This window comes from Arvicanthis niloticus, chromosome 9, assembly GCF_011762505.2.
Source record: "Arvicanthis niloticus isolate mArvNil1 chromosome 9, mArvNil1.pat.X, whole genome shotgun sequence".
NCBI lineage: Eukaryota > Metazoa > Chordata > Mammalia > Rodentia > Muridae > Arvicanthis > Arvicanthis niloticus.
Window position 1 is genome coordinate 67,743,576 of NC_047666.1, and position 15,506 is coordinate 67,759,081.

The following is a 15,506-nucleotide window of genomic DNA, read 5'->3' on the forward strand; positions in this document are numbered from 1 at the left end:
TTACCTCTACAAGTACCATCAGCATGCATGAGGAAGAAATATATACTTCTCTTCAGTGGGACATTCCTACCTCAGAGACCTCTCAGAAGTGTCCGTCCCCTAGCAAATGTTCAGGTAATAAATGCAAAATGCTTAGTAGAAAAATATAATTGTTTTATGTTTGTATACTGTGAGAAAGCCAAGTGTTTCTCCTAATCTGAGATAACCTCTTTAGAGTATTCTATTGTGCCTGATATATTCATCAGCATGGAGGAGTAAGTGAAGGGCCCTGGGCTCAGGAAATGTGATATATTCTCTCAATTTGCAAAAAGTAAAAGAAATCATACTATTTAAATTATTTTAGTTTTTATGTAAAACAGTCAGCAAATTATCTGAAAAATAGTAAGAACTGTTGAAAAACTAGGAAAAAAGTCTTCATGCCGATGCAGTTATGTTTTTAGTATTTGACAATCGTTTCTACATTTTATGCTACTTTTTATTTTTACAATCTTACAAAAATATTTTCAAATAGATAAGTTTTGTGTGCTTTTATTGTTATTTCTTTAATTCATCAACTAGGTGTCATACCTAATACCTTACAACAAGTAATTAGACGGGCTTAAAAAGTGTTTTGTTATATTTTTCCTAGTAATTTCATTGATTAGTCTTTAGTCCTGACTTGTTACAAATTAACTAATTAAAGCTAACTTTCCTATATCAGATCTCTAATACAGTATTAGTTTCAGAATATCTTTTGTCGCATAAAGCACCATTTTAAGGTTCCAGGCATGACTCAGAGTCATCTCAAGTAAGACATTATTAGGCCTATCATAATATGTAAGGGCATTTTTTTTATTAGTATGAATAATGTAATAAGCCACATCACTCACTTTTCTTCCTGGAAAAGTTGTAAAATTAGCTGGAAATGTTTGTTCATTTTCTAAATTACTCATTAAAATTAAAAATACTTCAGTGAATCATGTTCAAGAGATGCTGAAAACAGGTAAGAGAGTCTTCATGTTAAGAATTCAAAGTTTTCTGGCTGATATTAGTGAGATTATTGAAAAAGACTAGATAGGTAGACAGACAGACAGATGGAATTTCTTTTTAAAATCATAATAGTGTATATTAGGATCAGAGAGTGCTGTCATTAAGTCTATTGGATTTGGTATTTTCCGAGTCAGATATATCCTATGCTATAAGGTTCATCTGAGAGAATTTAAGCAAAGATTTTCTTAGAGTTTAAAACCTTTGTATTTCTCTAGTAGGAAGGACCAATCCTTCTTCCACTCATCCTGACATCACCTCCACTTTGCAACTGCTTTCTCTAACTCATGTCATTGTCTGATTCCACATTTAGGAACATGGTGTATTGTGACAATGATTTCCTGTGTGATCTGTGTGGGCTTACTAGCAACATCCATTTTCTTGGGCATCAAGTGTAAGTATAAAAGCATATCTTCCGTGTTACCTATTAACATAAATGGGTTATAAATAGTCATTATTATTTTAAGAGTCCACATGTACAAATGGATGAATAAACAAATTAAGAACCATTTGAGTACACATAAATGCTATAAAGGCAGTTAGACTTATATTAAGAGAGAGTTCACATGTTGAGATAGAAGAATCTGGTAAAATTAATCACCTAAAAGAATGCAATTTATTTCTCTAAAACCACTGTATTATTGTAGAGATGTACTTATGTGGTGTTTCCCCATGAAAAGAGAAAGTTAACAATCCATTTATAGAGTATAAATGATTTATGATTTTTGAAAGATAATCTACAAATTATATTCATATATGTATGGACACTCTGTATGTGTGTACACAAGGATTTCAACAAGTACAAGCTAGATGTTAGACAGCACTGCTTGAGTAGTCATTTCCAAAGTGTGTGCAGATTTGTCTCTGCTCCTCATCCTCTTGTGTTTCTGGGGTTTAATGCCATATGCCAATTAAGTATTAATTTGAACATGTTATAGTAGAAAATATTTCCACAGAGATCAGTTTTCTTCATGATCTTTCAGTATATTTTTATTTTTCCAACTCATCATTTAGCTACAGTGTGTAGCATCATAAACCCAGTAATTTTGTTCGGGAGATTTAAAGTATTTGGTTACAATTTCCAAGGATCATTATTCCTAACTTGTTGAAAATTAATTACAATTTGAACACCAATAAAGGTCAAGCATTTGCTTCCTATGTAGAGTAAAACTCCAAGCAGAAGTCTCTCTCTTGTCTATTACCATATGGTGTCCTTCTGTCTATTACCATCTAATGAATTCTATGCCATGTTCTCTGTCTATTACCATCTGATGCACCCATGCCATGTTCTCTGTCTATTACCATCTGATACACCCATGCCATCCAAAGTATTATAAGCAAAGCAGATATGACTTGAAATAGAGCTCATCCAGTAAAGTTCATCAGAATATGAAAAGTATATCTCAGGTTTCTGAAAAGATTATTACATTTCAATCACTATCTGTACCAGGTTATTAATATTATAAGTAAAGAATATTAGCTTTCAACCCCTAACTCTAGGTAGTGTCCGAACCAAAGTAGAAACATCAACGACAAAAACAAAAAAAAAGGAAGAAATTATCTCTCCAAGTATATACAGAGTTCTTAGATCTAAGATTTAACAAGTTATTAATAAAAGTAAAAGCTGATGAGATACACCTACTTCAACATAAAAATGGCTGAACATACAAGACAGGAGAAGGAAGTACTTGCAAACCACATATGCAATGATATACTTGAGCCTAAAGGTGATAAAACTCTTTTAAGAACACAACAACTAACCAAACCATTCAGTTTTCAGATAGAAAAATGACATGACAACACACTTCACCAAAGATTTTAAGAAAGTGTCAAGCAAGGATGAAAACGGAGTATAATATCTTTAGCCGTTAGTAAAAACAAGCTAAAACCATAGTGAGGCACATTACATGCACCAGAGAGCTGAAAATCCAAAGGTCCACGTGTTTGATGCGTCTGTGAAGCTGAATCCCTGGTAGGACTTCAAAGTCATCCCTGGTAGGACTGTACAGTGATACAGTCCCTGGAAGAACAGGGCAGTGATTTCATTAAAACCTGACCTCTTTGTCACCCAATAATTGCACCTTCAAACACTCATCTCAGAAAAATGGAAACTTTCATTCACTAAAACCTGAACACACTTGTGGATAGCACCTCAATTTGTGAGACCTAAACAACAAAACAACAAAGGTATCCTTTGGTGAATGATTGGTTAAACAAATATGGTAATTAAAGTCAAAGAAATATTTTCAATAATAAAAAGGCAATTAGTTAATAATTTATCCATCTATCCAGGTAAATCTTCAGGAGAACATCCTAAGTGGGGAGAAAAGACCTTAAAAATGTATTATCTTATTTCTCTAATATCATCGTAATGACAAAACCACTGAACTAGAGCATGTAAGGGCTTGAGGGGAATGGACCACCTTCATAAAAGGTCAGTCTGCTGCACCTACACAGCGATGGAGAAATGCCATGCTACAGCGTTATCAATGTTGATATCCTAGTTGTGACACTGAACTTTATTTAGTTTTAAAGATGGTTCCATGTGGTGAAAGTCCGCTGAGAGCTGATGAAATCTATTATGTCTTATAGCTACATACAAAACTTCAACTGCTTCAGAATAAAATTCTAGTTAAAACATTAAGACAGGAAGCTTCTGTGGTGGATAGAGCCATTATCTCAATTGTGAAGATGCTTACTACATGAATGCAAGCATGAAGATGTATCTGGTTCTACCACTCAAATCATAGAGTTGTGTGGCAGCTATTTTTGGGTGTATGCTTTAACAACCTGCAACAGCAGTCACCTGGCCTTCCCACATGCAAGAGTTTAATATATCTACCTAGCTAAGAAATAGGTGAAGGTTTGGGTCTTTAGCTTAGTAGTAGAGCTCTTGCCTGGTGATCACAGAGTTCTGGGTTTTGTATCTAGCAATAAAAACCACCACCACCAAAAATCCAGTGAACTAGAAGATATTGTAGAAGAAATGCATATATATTTTTTAAAAGTGTAAAAAAGATGATAGCAAAATATTGACACATGAGTATAAAAGACAGTTATACAAAGAAGAGAGTGTGGGTAGAAGCTACTCGTTAAATGACAACAGAACACTGCATACACATCTGGGAAAACATTGACATAATTCCTCATAGTTACAAATGGCAATGACTCCAATTAAGTCAAAGTGTAAATGTACCACTATAGACGTGAGATTATAGTTTCACATGCAAAACTAAAATTGCCAGGAGTCTTAGCATAATGATACTCAATTATAATTTTTAAATTGATAGTACTGGCTACTACTAAACCCATACTAATATCATTACTAACAACCCCATTGTTTCTTCCATCCTAACTCCTACACCACAACATTTATCCTTTCTATTATGTAGAATATGCAACCTAAAATAAAAATGACGCTGTCCCAAGTGAGACCAGTATTTTCAGCTATCTAAATGTCCAATGAAATGTACACAGTGGCTTACAGCTTTACCAAAGTCAATCTTTGAAGCAGGTGATATGTCAACAAATATCTCTAAGCACAGTGCTGGTTGCTAACATCCCAGTAAAGCCTCGCATTAGAAGGATCCTGGAGGGAGCCAGGAATAGTAGTGACCCAGACCTGCATTCACAGCAAATGGGAGAAGGAAGCAGGAGGATCAGGAGTGTAAGTCATCCTTGGATACATGTTGAGTTTGAGGCCAGCCTGAGATACATGAGATGCTGTCCCAGGTTAATAGGGGGAAAAAGGAGAGGTGGCAGGTATCTGGATGGATAAGGCAGGCACCCTTTCCTGCTTGTTTCCATGATGACTGGGTTTCTGTTGGTTCAGGAGTCGCTGATGTTTGCACAGGATACTGGGTATTAAGAAGCCCCAGAGTCTTGCTTGGAGATTTTTTTGTTTTGCTGATCATAAAGACATAATTTTGCTGAGACTAGGCAACCTGCCTCAGCAGAAGGCATCTCTCAGGGTCTCATTAAAACAAAGGGCAAACCATCCAGCATGCTATCAATAAACAATGCTGACAAGTTAGTTACATTGTGTTCCCCAAATATTCAGACCTGCAGTTACAAGCTACACCATTAACTCGCTTGCATCAGGCCTTGTGTGAACTTCAGATGCACTACTCAGCCTGACTCTGGCACAAGGGAACAAAAGAAAGTACTAGAAAGCCAATGGAGGGTGTGGTGTTTATAAAGGCTGTAATCACACATTTCACAGACAGGAAAATACATTCAACCTGTTTATGTCTGTGAAGAGAATTTCAATCTCAAACAGAAAGAGATCTGTACATGTGGATAACCTTGAAACACTGTGTACAATGACATTATGGACGGTAACTTAGAGATACTGAATGAAATTTAAATGTCCACAAACTTTCAATCTAGCCACTCATATTAAAAAATAGCTTTCAAATGTGTAAAATGAGGTAAGACTACCTCATTTGCTTCCCTGTTATAATGAGTTAATGAGTAAGAACTTTTTTGTGTACTTACAGAAATGAAGGGTAAAATATATGTAAGTAATAAAATCAAATGTTCACTATCATGGAAAGAGGCTCCTACCTACCCTTTGCATAAGAGGCTGAACAGAAGTTTTATATTGATTGATTTTTTAAATTAAAATACCTCTGGAAAATATCTGTTGAAAGAACCTGATAAATTTACCTGCTCTTGGAGAGTGAGGCTGATTGAGTAATGGAAAGGGGTGGCCCACATGGTTTTGTTTTGTTTTTTTCAGTGTGGAATTTGTGGCACTTGATTCTTTGAATAATGTAAATTTTAAATAAAAACCCAAAGCCAGGAAAATTATGCCTTCATTTATGTTTTCTTTTATCTGTGCTGGGGGATTACTTTTATTATATATTTGATGAAGAATGCTCACCTTTCTCACAGTCTCCCAGGTGTCCTCTCTTGTCATGGAGCAGCAGGAAAGACTCATCCAGCAGGACACAGCATTGCTGAACCTCACACAGCAGCAGAGGAACCATACACTGCAGCTGAAAAACTGCCAAGCCTCACTACAAAGATCTCTCAGTTCAGGTAACCGACAGAGGACCAGTTGGTTTGCATTGCTGGTCACATACCCTAGGCTGGCCAGAACTTACCATGGTTGCTTTCTAATGTGTTACTCTCTTGCCTCAGCATCCTGGGATGACAGCCATGAGATATCATTCTCAGCTAAGAATATATGACTTCAGTAGATATCCAGATGTGTGCAGTAGCTGCTCAAAAGAAAATGTTCTGTGTAGTCTGTCCTCTATGGATTATTAAGGTTTAGAGTGGGTACCAAAACAAATCGGGAAGAGAGGCAATAATAACATGAAAAGGGAGAAGAGTTCCTTATCCAGGGACCTTGTAATAAGCCCTTGACTTCAGGGGAGCAGAATTCCAGGGTCATTAACTACTGCTATTCTCCCTTTAGCTGTAAACCTGCAACTTTCTAAAAACATGACCAGAAATCTTATTTACAGGGAAAGGATTTGTACTGAACCCCATGTGCAACCCTAGTGGATCCTGGTTTTACTTTATAAGATTATAATCCCACCTGAGGCATCTCCAGAGCCACCTGATAGTCTCACTTATCAAAATGCAAAGATTTCTTTAAAATGTTATGGGCTGTAATTCTAGAGAGCCAGCAGAATGGCATATAGGGCCAGTGCGAGGACACCTGCTTGTGGCTCCTTGAGGAGCCTGTACCCATACTTGGATATGTCTTATTTTAGGAGCTCAGCCTTGGGAAGCTGACAACCATGCTTTCAGGTGGCTCTTTTCCCAATGCCTCTTACTTCTAGCTCTCATGCTTATTAAAGTCTATTAAAGTATCTTTCACAACCTCCTGCTCTGTTTCAAATTGTCTTGAAATCCTTTCCTGTGACAAGACTAAAAATAAATTAAATAAATAAATAAATAAATAAATAAATCCCAATTTGGTCAGAGTTCAGGTCCCTAACAGATTAGCTGAGTGCTTCATGTCGCTGAGGGTTATTCCCCAGATTCTGCAATCTTCTCTCACAGACACAGATACTTCTAAAGGACCTGTTCCTTCTGATCTATCCACAGATGCTTCCACAGATCCGGGACAGCAAGGAAACAGCCAACTCTCCTAAGACTGGACCAAAATTTCCATAGCCGTTTTCCTAGGTTTCCTAGAGTCATGTCACCCCAAAGTCAGCAGGAATTAGCTAAAGATCATGACGACCCTATTACTGTTCCACCATTACCTCTTTCAAATTTCTTTTATAATTAGACCAAACTGGGAGAATGTTAGCATTTTGTCTAAGCTCTGCCCCACAATTACCCAGCAATAGCCAGGTATGCCTGAAGCACTATAAAAGGGGCTGCTTGCCCATTCAGCTCTCTCTTGCTCTCATGTCTTCCTGCTCCAGCTCTGTCCTTTTGTCCCCTTCCCCCTCTCTCCCCATTTCTTTTCCCTCTCTCTCCATGTGCTCACGCCCGGCCTCTACTCCTCTCCTCTCCCCTCCCCTCCCCTCCCCTTCCCCTCCCCTTCCTTCCCCTCCCCTCTCCCCTCCCCTTCCCTCCTCTCCCCTCCCCTTCCTTCCCCTCCCCTCCCCTTCCCTCCTCCCCTCCCTTCCCTTCTCCCCTCCCCTTCCTTCCCCTCCCCTCTCCCCTCCCCTCCCCTTCCCTCCTCCCCTCCCTTCCCTTCTCCCCTCCCCTCCCTTCCCTTCTCCCCTCCCCTCCCCTTCCCTCCTCCCCCCCTTCCCTTCTCCCCTCCCCTTCCCTCCTTCCCTCCCTTCCCTTCTCCCCTCCCCTTCCCTCCTCCCCTCCCTTCCCTTCTCCCCTCCCCTCTCCCCTCCCTTCCCCTTTTCCCTTCCCTCCCCCTCCCCTCTCCCCTCTCCCCTCCCTTCCTCTCTCCCCTCCTCTCTCCTTTTTTCTTTCTTCCTCTCCTCTTTCTTCCCCCTCCCCTCTGCCTTTCTCTGTCTCTACTACACTCTCAACTCCTGTCCTCATGTGCTGAATAAACTCTCTTATACCTGGTACCTGGTTGGTACCTCAGTGGGGAAGGGTTGCCTCAACATGGGCTCACGGAGGCACCCCTTCCCCGACAGATGTCTGCACATCCATCAAACATATTTATACAACACAACAGCTATAGCACTGAGCTCTCTCTGGCCCTTTGTCGCTGATGAGTGTGACAAAATTTGGTTGCTCTGTAGTTCAGTGTCGTGTATGTCTTCCCGGGAAATGTTGAAACAACTGACATCTCCCATATGTTCAGCTAAGCCAAACTTAAAGCAAGATCAAATGGGATGCATGTGATTCCTAGGCGGGGCTTTGGCTCTTGCTTTCAACTCTTTCTGTAGACAATTAAGCATTGAAAACTGATCTTGAAAATAAGACTATTTATCCTAACACGCACAGCTCACTTTCTTCTAACAATCTTATGATGTTAATTCAGTTTTACCTTTTATGAATAGATTTTAAACATAAATACTCAATGGTGACTTATTCAGAACATTAAATTGTCTCTAGAAGACCCCATTTGAGTTTTAAGCTGTGTGAAAAGAAAAAAAAAGTACCATTTTTTTAAAAATAAGGTTTATTTTTAAAGTACATGTATGCGTGAGAGGGTATCTGTGTGAGCATATGGACACGTGAATGCAAGTGCCACACGAGGCCAAAGACATCAGATCCCCATGTAGCTGGACTTCCAGATAGCTGTAAGCTATCCAATTTAGGCGCTAGGACCAAACTTGGATCGTTTGCAAGAGCATATGTGCGTTTAGTTTCTGAGTCATCACCATAGTCCACATAGTTCATTCTCATTGAACATTTAAGTAAAAACAACAACAAAGAAACGTTTGCAGAGTCGTGGTGTACAGTGTTCTCATACATAACAAGTAATTATAAGCATGAGTCAGGCCCTCCTCTGAGCCATCAGCACTTTGGAGCTCTGTTAATCCATCCTGTTTTCTCACCTTCCAAACACCAGTTCAGCACTAACCCTGCTTTCACAGGGCTCAGCATGCTGACTAGCACTGACTTCAAACACAGGCCGCTGAAAAGTCTTAAAGGACCCAGTATTCATCCTGAAAAAGCACTTATGAAGTGTGTGGAATGGTGCTCTTTAGTAACCACTGTTCTGAGTTTCTCTGTTTTCCTCCTTAAGACTATGCTAGAACCTCTCAGTCAAACCTGTGCTGTTTTGAATATATATTTTTTCCTGTTCCTTAAAAAAGCTACTCAGGCCTGATTCTTAGTTACCACGAAGTACTGAAATGCTGTTTTTCTGTATGCCCAGTTATCATCTGCTTGTTTTCAAGACGTTCTTTTTTGTGCATTAATTGATCTCTCCTTTATACATGAAATAGTCACTTGCTTAAGCCTCAGAATTAAAACTTCAATTCAAGGCTTACTTCTCATCCCATTCCGTGCCTCAGTGGAAGAAGAAAAATATAGAACAATTTTGACACAGAAAGAAACATTTTGGTAAAGCCATCTCCACATTGAATTTAACTGAAACTAATTATTAGAGAGCTATTTTGGGTGGAAATTATATAATCTTGTTGTGCGGATGATAAGATATTTTTCCGTTGGCAAAACGAGCTAATTCAAGCCAAATCAAAAATATAAATCAGGTTTATTGGGAAGCTGCTCTCTGGTGAGTTTACTGGACCCAAGGGCTGAGACCAGGAAAGTCAACCCTGAGAGGGAGAGAGGGGAGAAGGAGAGAAAGAATATGATCAGAGAAAAGGAAGAGGAGAAGGAAGAGGAGGAGGAGGAAGAGGATGAGAAGGAGGAAGAAGAGAAGGAGGAGGAGGAGGAAAAAGAAGAAGAAAAGAGAAGGAGAGAGATAAGAGAGACAGAGAGAGCACTGACAGAGACAGAAAGAAACATACAGAGACAGAGACCCTATAGGGGAAGGGCATCCCAACCTCTGGGCTGGAAAATTCAGGGTTGGGTTCAGGGTATGCTAGGTAGGAAATGAGGAATGCTAGGAGAATCTGAAAGCCAGGTCTGCTTTTGGTGTGTAAAATATAAAACTCAGCACCTTGTCCTGGGTCTGGAATCCAACACTCAGCCTCAGAGAAACTGGATGGATAGGTTCTGCCTCATGAGTACCATGTAGTTATTTTGACGGAGTGAGTTAGAATGCCAATTTTGTGCATTGATGACAATTAGGAAAATGTTTATATTTTGAAGGTAGTAACTGCAGACCTTGTCCACACAACTGGATTCAGAATGGAAAAAGTTGTTACTATGTCTTTGAACACTGGGAAACATGGAACAACAGTAAGAAGAATTGTGTAAAAGAGGGCGATAGTCTCCTTCAAATAGACAGCAAAGAAGAAATGGTAAAGACTGTTACATGAATTTTGAAGATAACATGTTACTCATTAAAATAAAGTACAGATTTTCATACAATAAAATTCCTTCTTTTCCTATATTTTCAGTATAAAAAAAATGTAAAGCGACAAAGTAGAGGTTCACATAATTTTTTCCCATTTAACTGGAGAAGTGAAAATGAGGGTGGTTTTCCAGAAAGTGAGGAGCACGGATTGTTTCTGCCTTAGTAAACCCAGAAGGGAGGAGGAAGTGGTTACTGAGCTGTGACATGCTTCCCATGTACATCCCAACTGTGCATGTTCTTAAATGTATCGCGTTCGATGCTACGGGAAACAAAATAACCTATAATGCACAGGGAGAAATAGAAGTATGAAAACTGAGTCCCAATTGCATGTATTGACACATGCATGTAAATCTAGTACATGGAGGGCTGAGGCAGGGGCATCTTGAATTTGGGGCCTGTGTATCAAGATCCTGTCTCAAAAACAAATGAAAGTTACAAAGATTTAAACCTGAACTAACGTCATGAAATGAATCAGCTTAATAAGAATGAACATTTGAAAAATGAAGGGTTAAGCTTACTAACCTAGCTTACCAGGATCTTGATCAAATAAACAGTACAATGCCTCTTGAAGGCATTTTACCATTAAACAGAATCTCTGAATCGGAATTCATAATTAGCTGTTTCTCACTCTAACAAAAATGGTCAGTAACTGAAGTTAGTTTTATAAGAACAATGGGAAATATTAAGAATATGCAGTAAACCAGGAAGTTTTAAACTACATTACTAGAATTATTTAAAAACTTACTCTTATACAAAAATTGGATGGCAAAATAAAACATGGTTCATCTGACAAAATGTCTTCACAGTGAGCTGTGGCTGGAGTCTCCAGAACTTCACATATTAAAGTGTCATAGAGGGGAGAATGACCCACACAGCCAGTGAATAGGCTAAGTTTTGCTTTTGATGGTGAAGGCCAATATAAAACTTACTTTGCTTTAACATACTCACTGACAGACTCGAAATCCATTAAAACTTTAATTTCAGATGCATATTTTTCCATAGTATTTAATACAGCATACTGACTATACAACAAAAGAATTATGTGTGTGTGTGTGTGTGTGTGTGTGTGTGTGTGTGTGGTATAGATGTATGGGATATGTGTGTGTGTGTGTGGTATGTATGTGTGTGTACATGTGTGGTGTGTACATGTGTGGTGTATGTGGGTGGTGTGGTGTGAGTGGTATGGTGTGTGTTTGTGTGTAGTGTGTGAGTATGTGTGTTGTTTGTGTGTGGTGTAGTGTGTGTGTGCGTGATGTGGGTGTGGATGCTGTGGTGTGTGTGTGTCGTGTGTGTGTACATGTGTGGTGTGTGGGGGGGTGGTATGTGTGTGTACATGTGTGGTGTGTATGTGTGTATGGGTGGTATTGTGTGGGTGATGGTGTGTGTGATGTATATGTGTGTGTACATGTGTGGTGTATATGTGTGTGGTGTATGTGGGTGGTGTGGTGTGAGTGGTATGGTGTGTGTTTGTGTGTAGTGTGTGAGTATGTGTGTTGTTTGTGTGTGGTGTGTATGTTTGTGTGTGCATATGTGGTGTGGATGCTGTGGTGTGTGTGTGTCGTGTGTGTGTACATGTGTGGTGTGTGGGGGGTGGTATGTGTGTGTACATGTGTGGTGTATGTGAGGGTAGTGTGTGATGTGATGTATATGTTGTATGTGTGCATGTGTGGTGTGTGTGTCCACTTTAATATCCCATCTTTCATTTCAATACTCAAGTTCTCATTAATGTCTGACTAGGTAAAATATCAGACATTATATTGTACAGGTATTTACTTTTCTTCATTTACAGTTTGTGTTTTCTTTTTTTTTAATATAGGAGTTTATTAACCACAGTATGTGGAAGCTCAAAAGAGGAGGTCAATACTGGGTGGGAGTGTTTCAAGATGGACTCAGTGGATCCTGGTTCTGGGAAGATGGCTCCTCTCCTCTCTCTAACTTGTAAGTCTATGAAGGAGACATTACAAGGAAAAACTAGGAATGTGAAGAAATTTTAAAAATTTACTTTGTATCTTATATTTCTTCCAGAAGACACAGAAGCATGATACTTTTTTACAGGCTCCTGATTGGAATTATGACTAATATACTTAAGACTTGCTTTTATTGACTCTCTCTTAGTTAGGTTTGTTTTATTGCTGTGATAAAACACTGTGACCAAAAAGCAAGTTGGGGAGGAGTGAGTTTACTTTGCTTACAAGTCCACGTTGCTGTTCATCACCAAAGGAAGTAAGGACAGGAACTCAAGCAGGGTGCAAACCTGCAGCCGGGAGCTGATACAGAGGCTCTAGAGTGGTACTGCTCACTGGTCTGCTCCTCACGACTTTCTTAGGCTGCTTTTTGATAAAGCCCAGGACTACCAGCCAAGGAATGACAACACCCACAGTGAGCTGAGCCGCCTCCTCCCCCCCATCAATTACTGAGAAACAACCTTACAGGCCTGCCTGTATTTTCTTAATTGACATTTCCTCTTCATATATGTCTTCAGTTTTTCTGTCAAGTTAACATAAAACTATCCTGAACAGCTTCTAAATCTTCTTATCAGCCCTCCTACCATATCCTTTATAAAGTTTTTTTTTTTTAAAATCATAATCCAAATGTCTAAATGGGCAATAAAATGAAAGTCCTTTGTATAACTTAATGCTGAGAGAACTTTTCTAGTCAAAAGACTGTGATAACTATCGATCGATTTCTACACCGAGTTTTCTAGATGAGAATAGAGTTTGGTGAACACAATCAAGTGTCTTAGTATTTTGAGAACAAAGTCAAGAGAAGCACATTGGCTTTCATCGACTTTTATGAAAACGTGGCTTGGTTTCCTTTAGAAGCTATTCGTTCAAATTATATCAACATATTCTTAGTAAAACTTAATAGTTGCTTTTTGAAGGAGGATAAAACCACCACAGAAGGGTACCACATTAAAGCAAATTAAGATAAATCCAACAGCATTTCTGGAGAGTTTTCCTCTCAAATCTAACCTCTAACCTGGGAAGCTACCTTACTTTTTCAGGTTGCCAAAAGAGAGACAGCTATCAGCCACCCAGATCTGTGGATACCTCAAAGATCATACTCTCATCTCAGATAACTGCAGTAGCTGGAAATATTTTATCTGTGAGAAGAAGGCATTTGGATCCTGCATCTGAAAGATACAACTCAAAGCTACCTCTGTTACACAAGTGTCTGAAAGAGGCCAAGGAGCAAATGCAGGAGGAGATTGGTGTGAGACCTATGAAGGCAAACTTGCGTTTCATTTACACTTGGCAATATTCTGTAATGCTTTGCAGATTTCAGTTGACCTTGTTCATTGTACCAAGGAGGAAATTGATTTAGAACTACAGAAGGCCTGACTCATTGAGAACAGAGGAGAGAAAATAATTTCCTGTCTGTTTGAAAGTCCAAAGTGACTACCCACACCACACAGAAATCTAGCTGTCCTTGTCGGAGTTTTTACAGTAATCGCTGGTTAGTTCTTTTAGTAAACAATTCTATCTACTATACTTACAACTGACAGAATTTTCTTTAGGCCAGCTTCCAGTAAATATATATATATATATATATATATATATATATATATATATATCATAAGATTACACACTGAGAGGAAAGAGATGGATTTCTAAACTGTAGTGTTACCACCAATCATATATCAGAGGTCCTTTGGCTCTAGATAAAAACTAGCAGAATGGGGACCTTCAGTGTTGGTAATCTTCCCCTAAGGCCCTAGGTCTAGGGGGCTGACCTCACAGCTATAGAGATTTACACTTTCTATCCCTTGGATCTAGACGACTATTGGCCCAGGATCTGAGTGCTCAGGTTGAAGACTTATAGCTTTTCATTTTAATCACAACTGGCTCCAGGTCTTGGCAGCTCTCACAATCCCTGACTTTTAGCAGCAGCAGCAGCAGCAGCAGCAGCAGCAGCCAGCAGCCAGTAGCAGCAGGCAGCTCCCACTGGTATTATAGCTCTTGGATGGCTTTAGGGTGATGGGGCATTAACTCTGCAGTGACTACTATTAGAGTCCTCTGGTCTAGAATGTGGGAATCTCCCATCAGCCCCTCTTTGCTGTTAGTGTTACAGCTCTCAGCATAGGTTTTCTGTGATCCTTGGTCCTAAAGACTTCAATTCCTTGGCACTTCTCCAGATCCCCAAGCTCATGTTTCTCTTCTCTGGTTTGCCACAGCCTTCTGTCTTTCTCAGCCTTGGTTTTCTGCCTTCTCTCTTGTTTCTCTGACTCTGCCATTCCTCAGTGTCTCTCTGTTTCTGCTGCCCATCCTCTCTGCCATGGTCCCTCTCTGGAATTCTTCAGCTGTTCTCTTGTCTCTCGGCTGCCCTCGTGACTGCTATTACCACTAGAGCTGCTTGCTTGCCTCTGCTACCATCTTGTGCTTCTGCATCTTCTCTTTCTCTTAACAGTTCAGACCACTCTTCTAACGATGCAGAGCCAAGGAGGCGAGAAAGGACCATCTAGGAAGTAAGTCTTTTATTGGTCTCAATGTTGCAGCATCAGGAGTGTCAGAGGAGGGGGTGTCCTGGATGACTCTAAAACTGAACCAAACAGCTCGTTTAATAGATAAGAAGGGGGTGTGATAAGGGTGTCTGCACTTTCACAGGAGCCGTCAAGAACTGTGTTTGTACCAATCACAGCACAGACTCTTGTTTACACAGTTACAGTTCTTTCCTAGGGCCATGGTTGAAAGTGCTCCCCCTTCTGGCCTGAGTGAGAACTGCTGAAGGATAGGCTTGGCCTTGTGCAGTTTGCCAAGTTTTCTCTTGCTTAGAGTGCTGCTTTCCAAAGGCTGTTCCAGTTGTACACGCAGAACAGGAGCCTGTCTTCAGCCATGGGGTGGTAGTATTCTTCAGTAGCTAGAGGGGCCTCAGAGTAAAGTGCCCAAACTGCTAGACTGCCATGAGGGCAGTCTGGTCAGATTGTTAGTTAAGAGGCTGTTTGGCTGATAGCTAAAATCATTCATTCACAGACAATAAAAGTGTGTTTACAATAAATACTTAATAAAACTCCAATATATTACAAGTCTAACAGCACTTAACAGTGCTTAGTAAGAATGAATATTTAACAGGGTTTAACTTCTGCCCCAAAGCTGCAGAGTCATTGAAT

General features: G+C 39.7%; 1 protein-coding gene across 1 annotated transcript; it reads left to right on the plus strand.

Annotated features, from left to right (window-relative positions):
• Positions 1-13,701, plus strand: Clec9a (C-type lectin domain containing 9A). Its single transcript, XM_034512443.2, has 6 exons — positions 1-114; positions 1,340-1,420; positions 5,923-6,069; positions 10,192-10,343; positions 12,216-12,337; positions 13,404-13,701. The coding sequence occupies exons 1-6, from the start codon at positions 24-26 to the stop codon at positions 13,534-13,536; spliced, it is 726 nt and encodes a 241-aa protein (XP_034368334.1). The 5' UTR covers positions 1-23; the 3' UTR covers positions 13,537-13,701.
• The last annotated feature ends 1,805 nt before the right edge of the window (positions 13,702-15,506 follow it).

Bases quoted from the DNA above. Each gene is read 5' to 3' on its own strand.
- Clec9a (XM_034512443.2), top strand. From the start codon at position 24: ATGCATGAGGAAGAAATATATACTTCTCTTCAGTGGGACATTCCTACC. The intron at 6,070-10,191 runs GTAACCGACAGA...TATATTTTGAAG, and splicing joins ACAAAGATCTCTCAGTTCAG to GTAGTAACTGCAGACCTTGT. The intron at 10,344-12,215 runs GTAAAGACTGTT...TTTTTAATATAG, and splicing joins TAGACAGCAAAGAAGAAATG to GAGTTTATTAACCACAGTAT.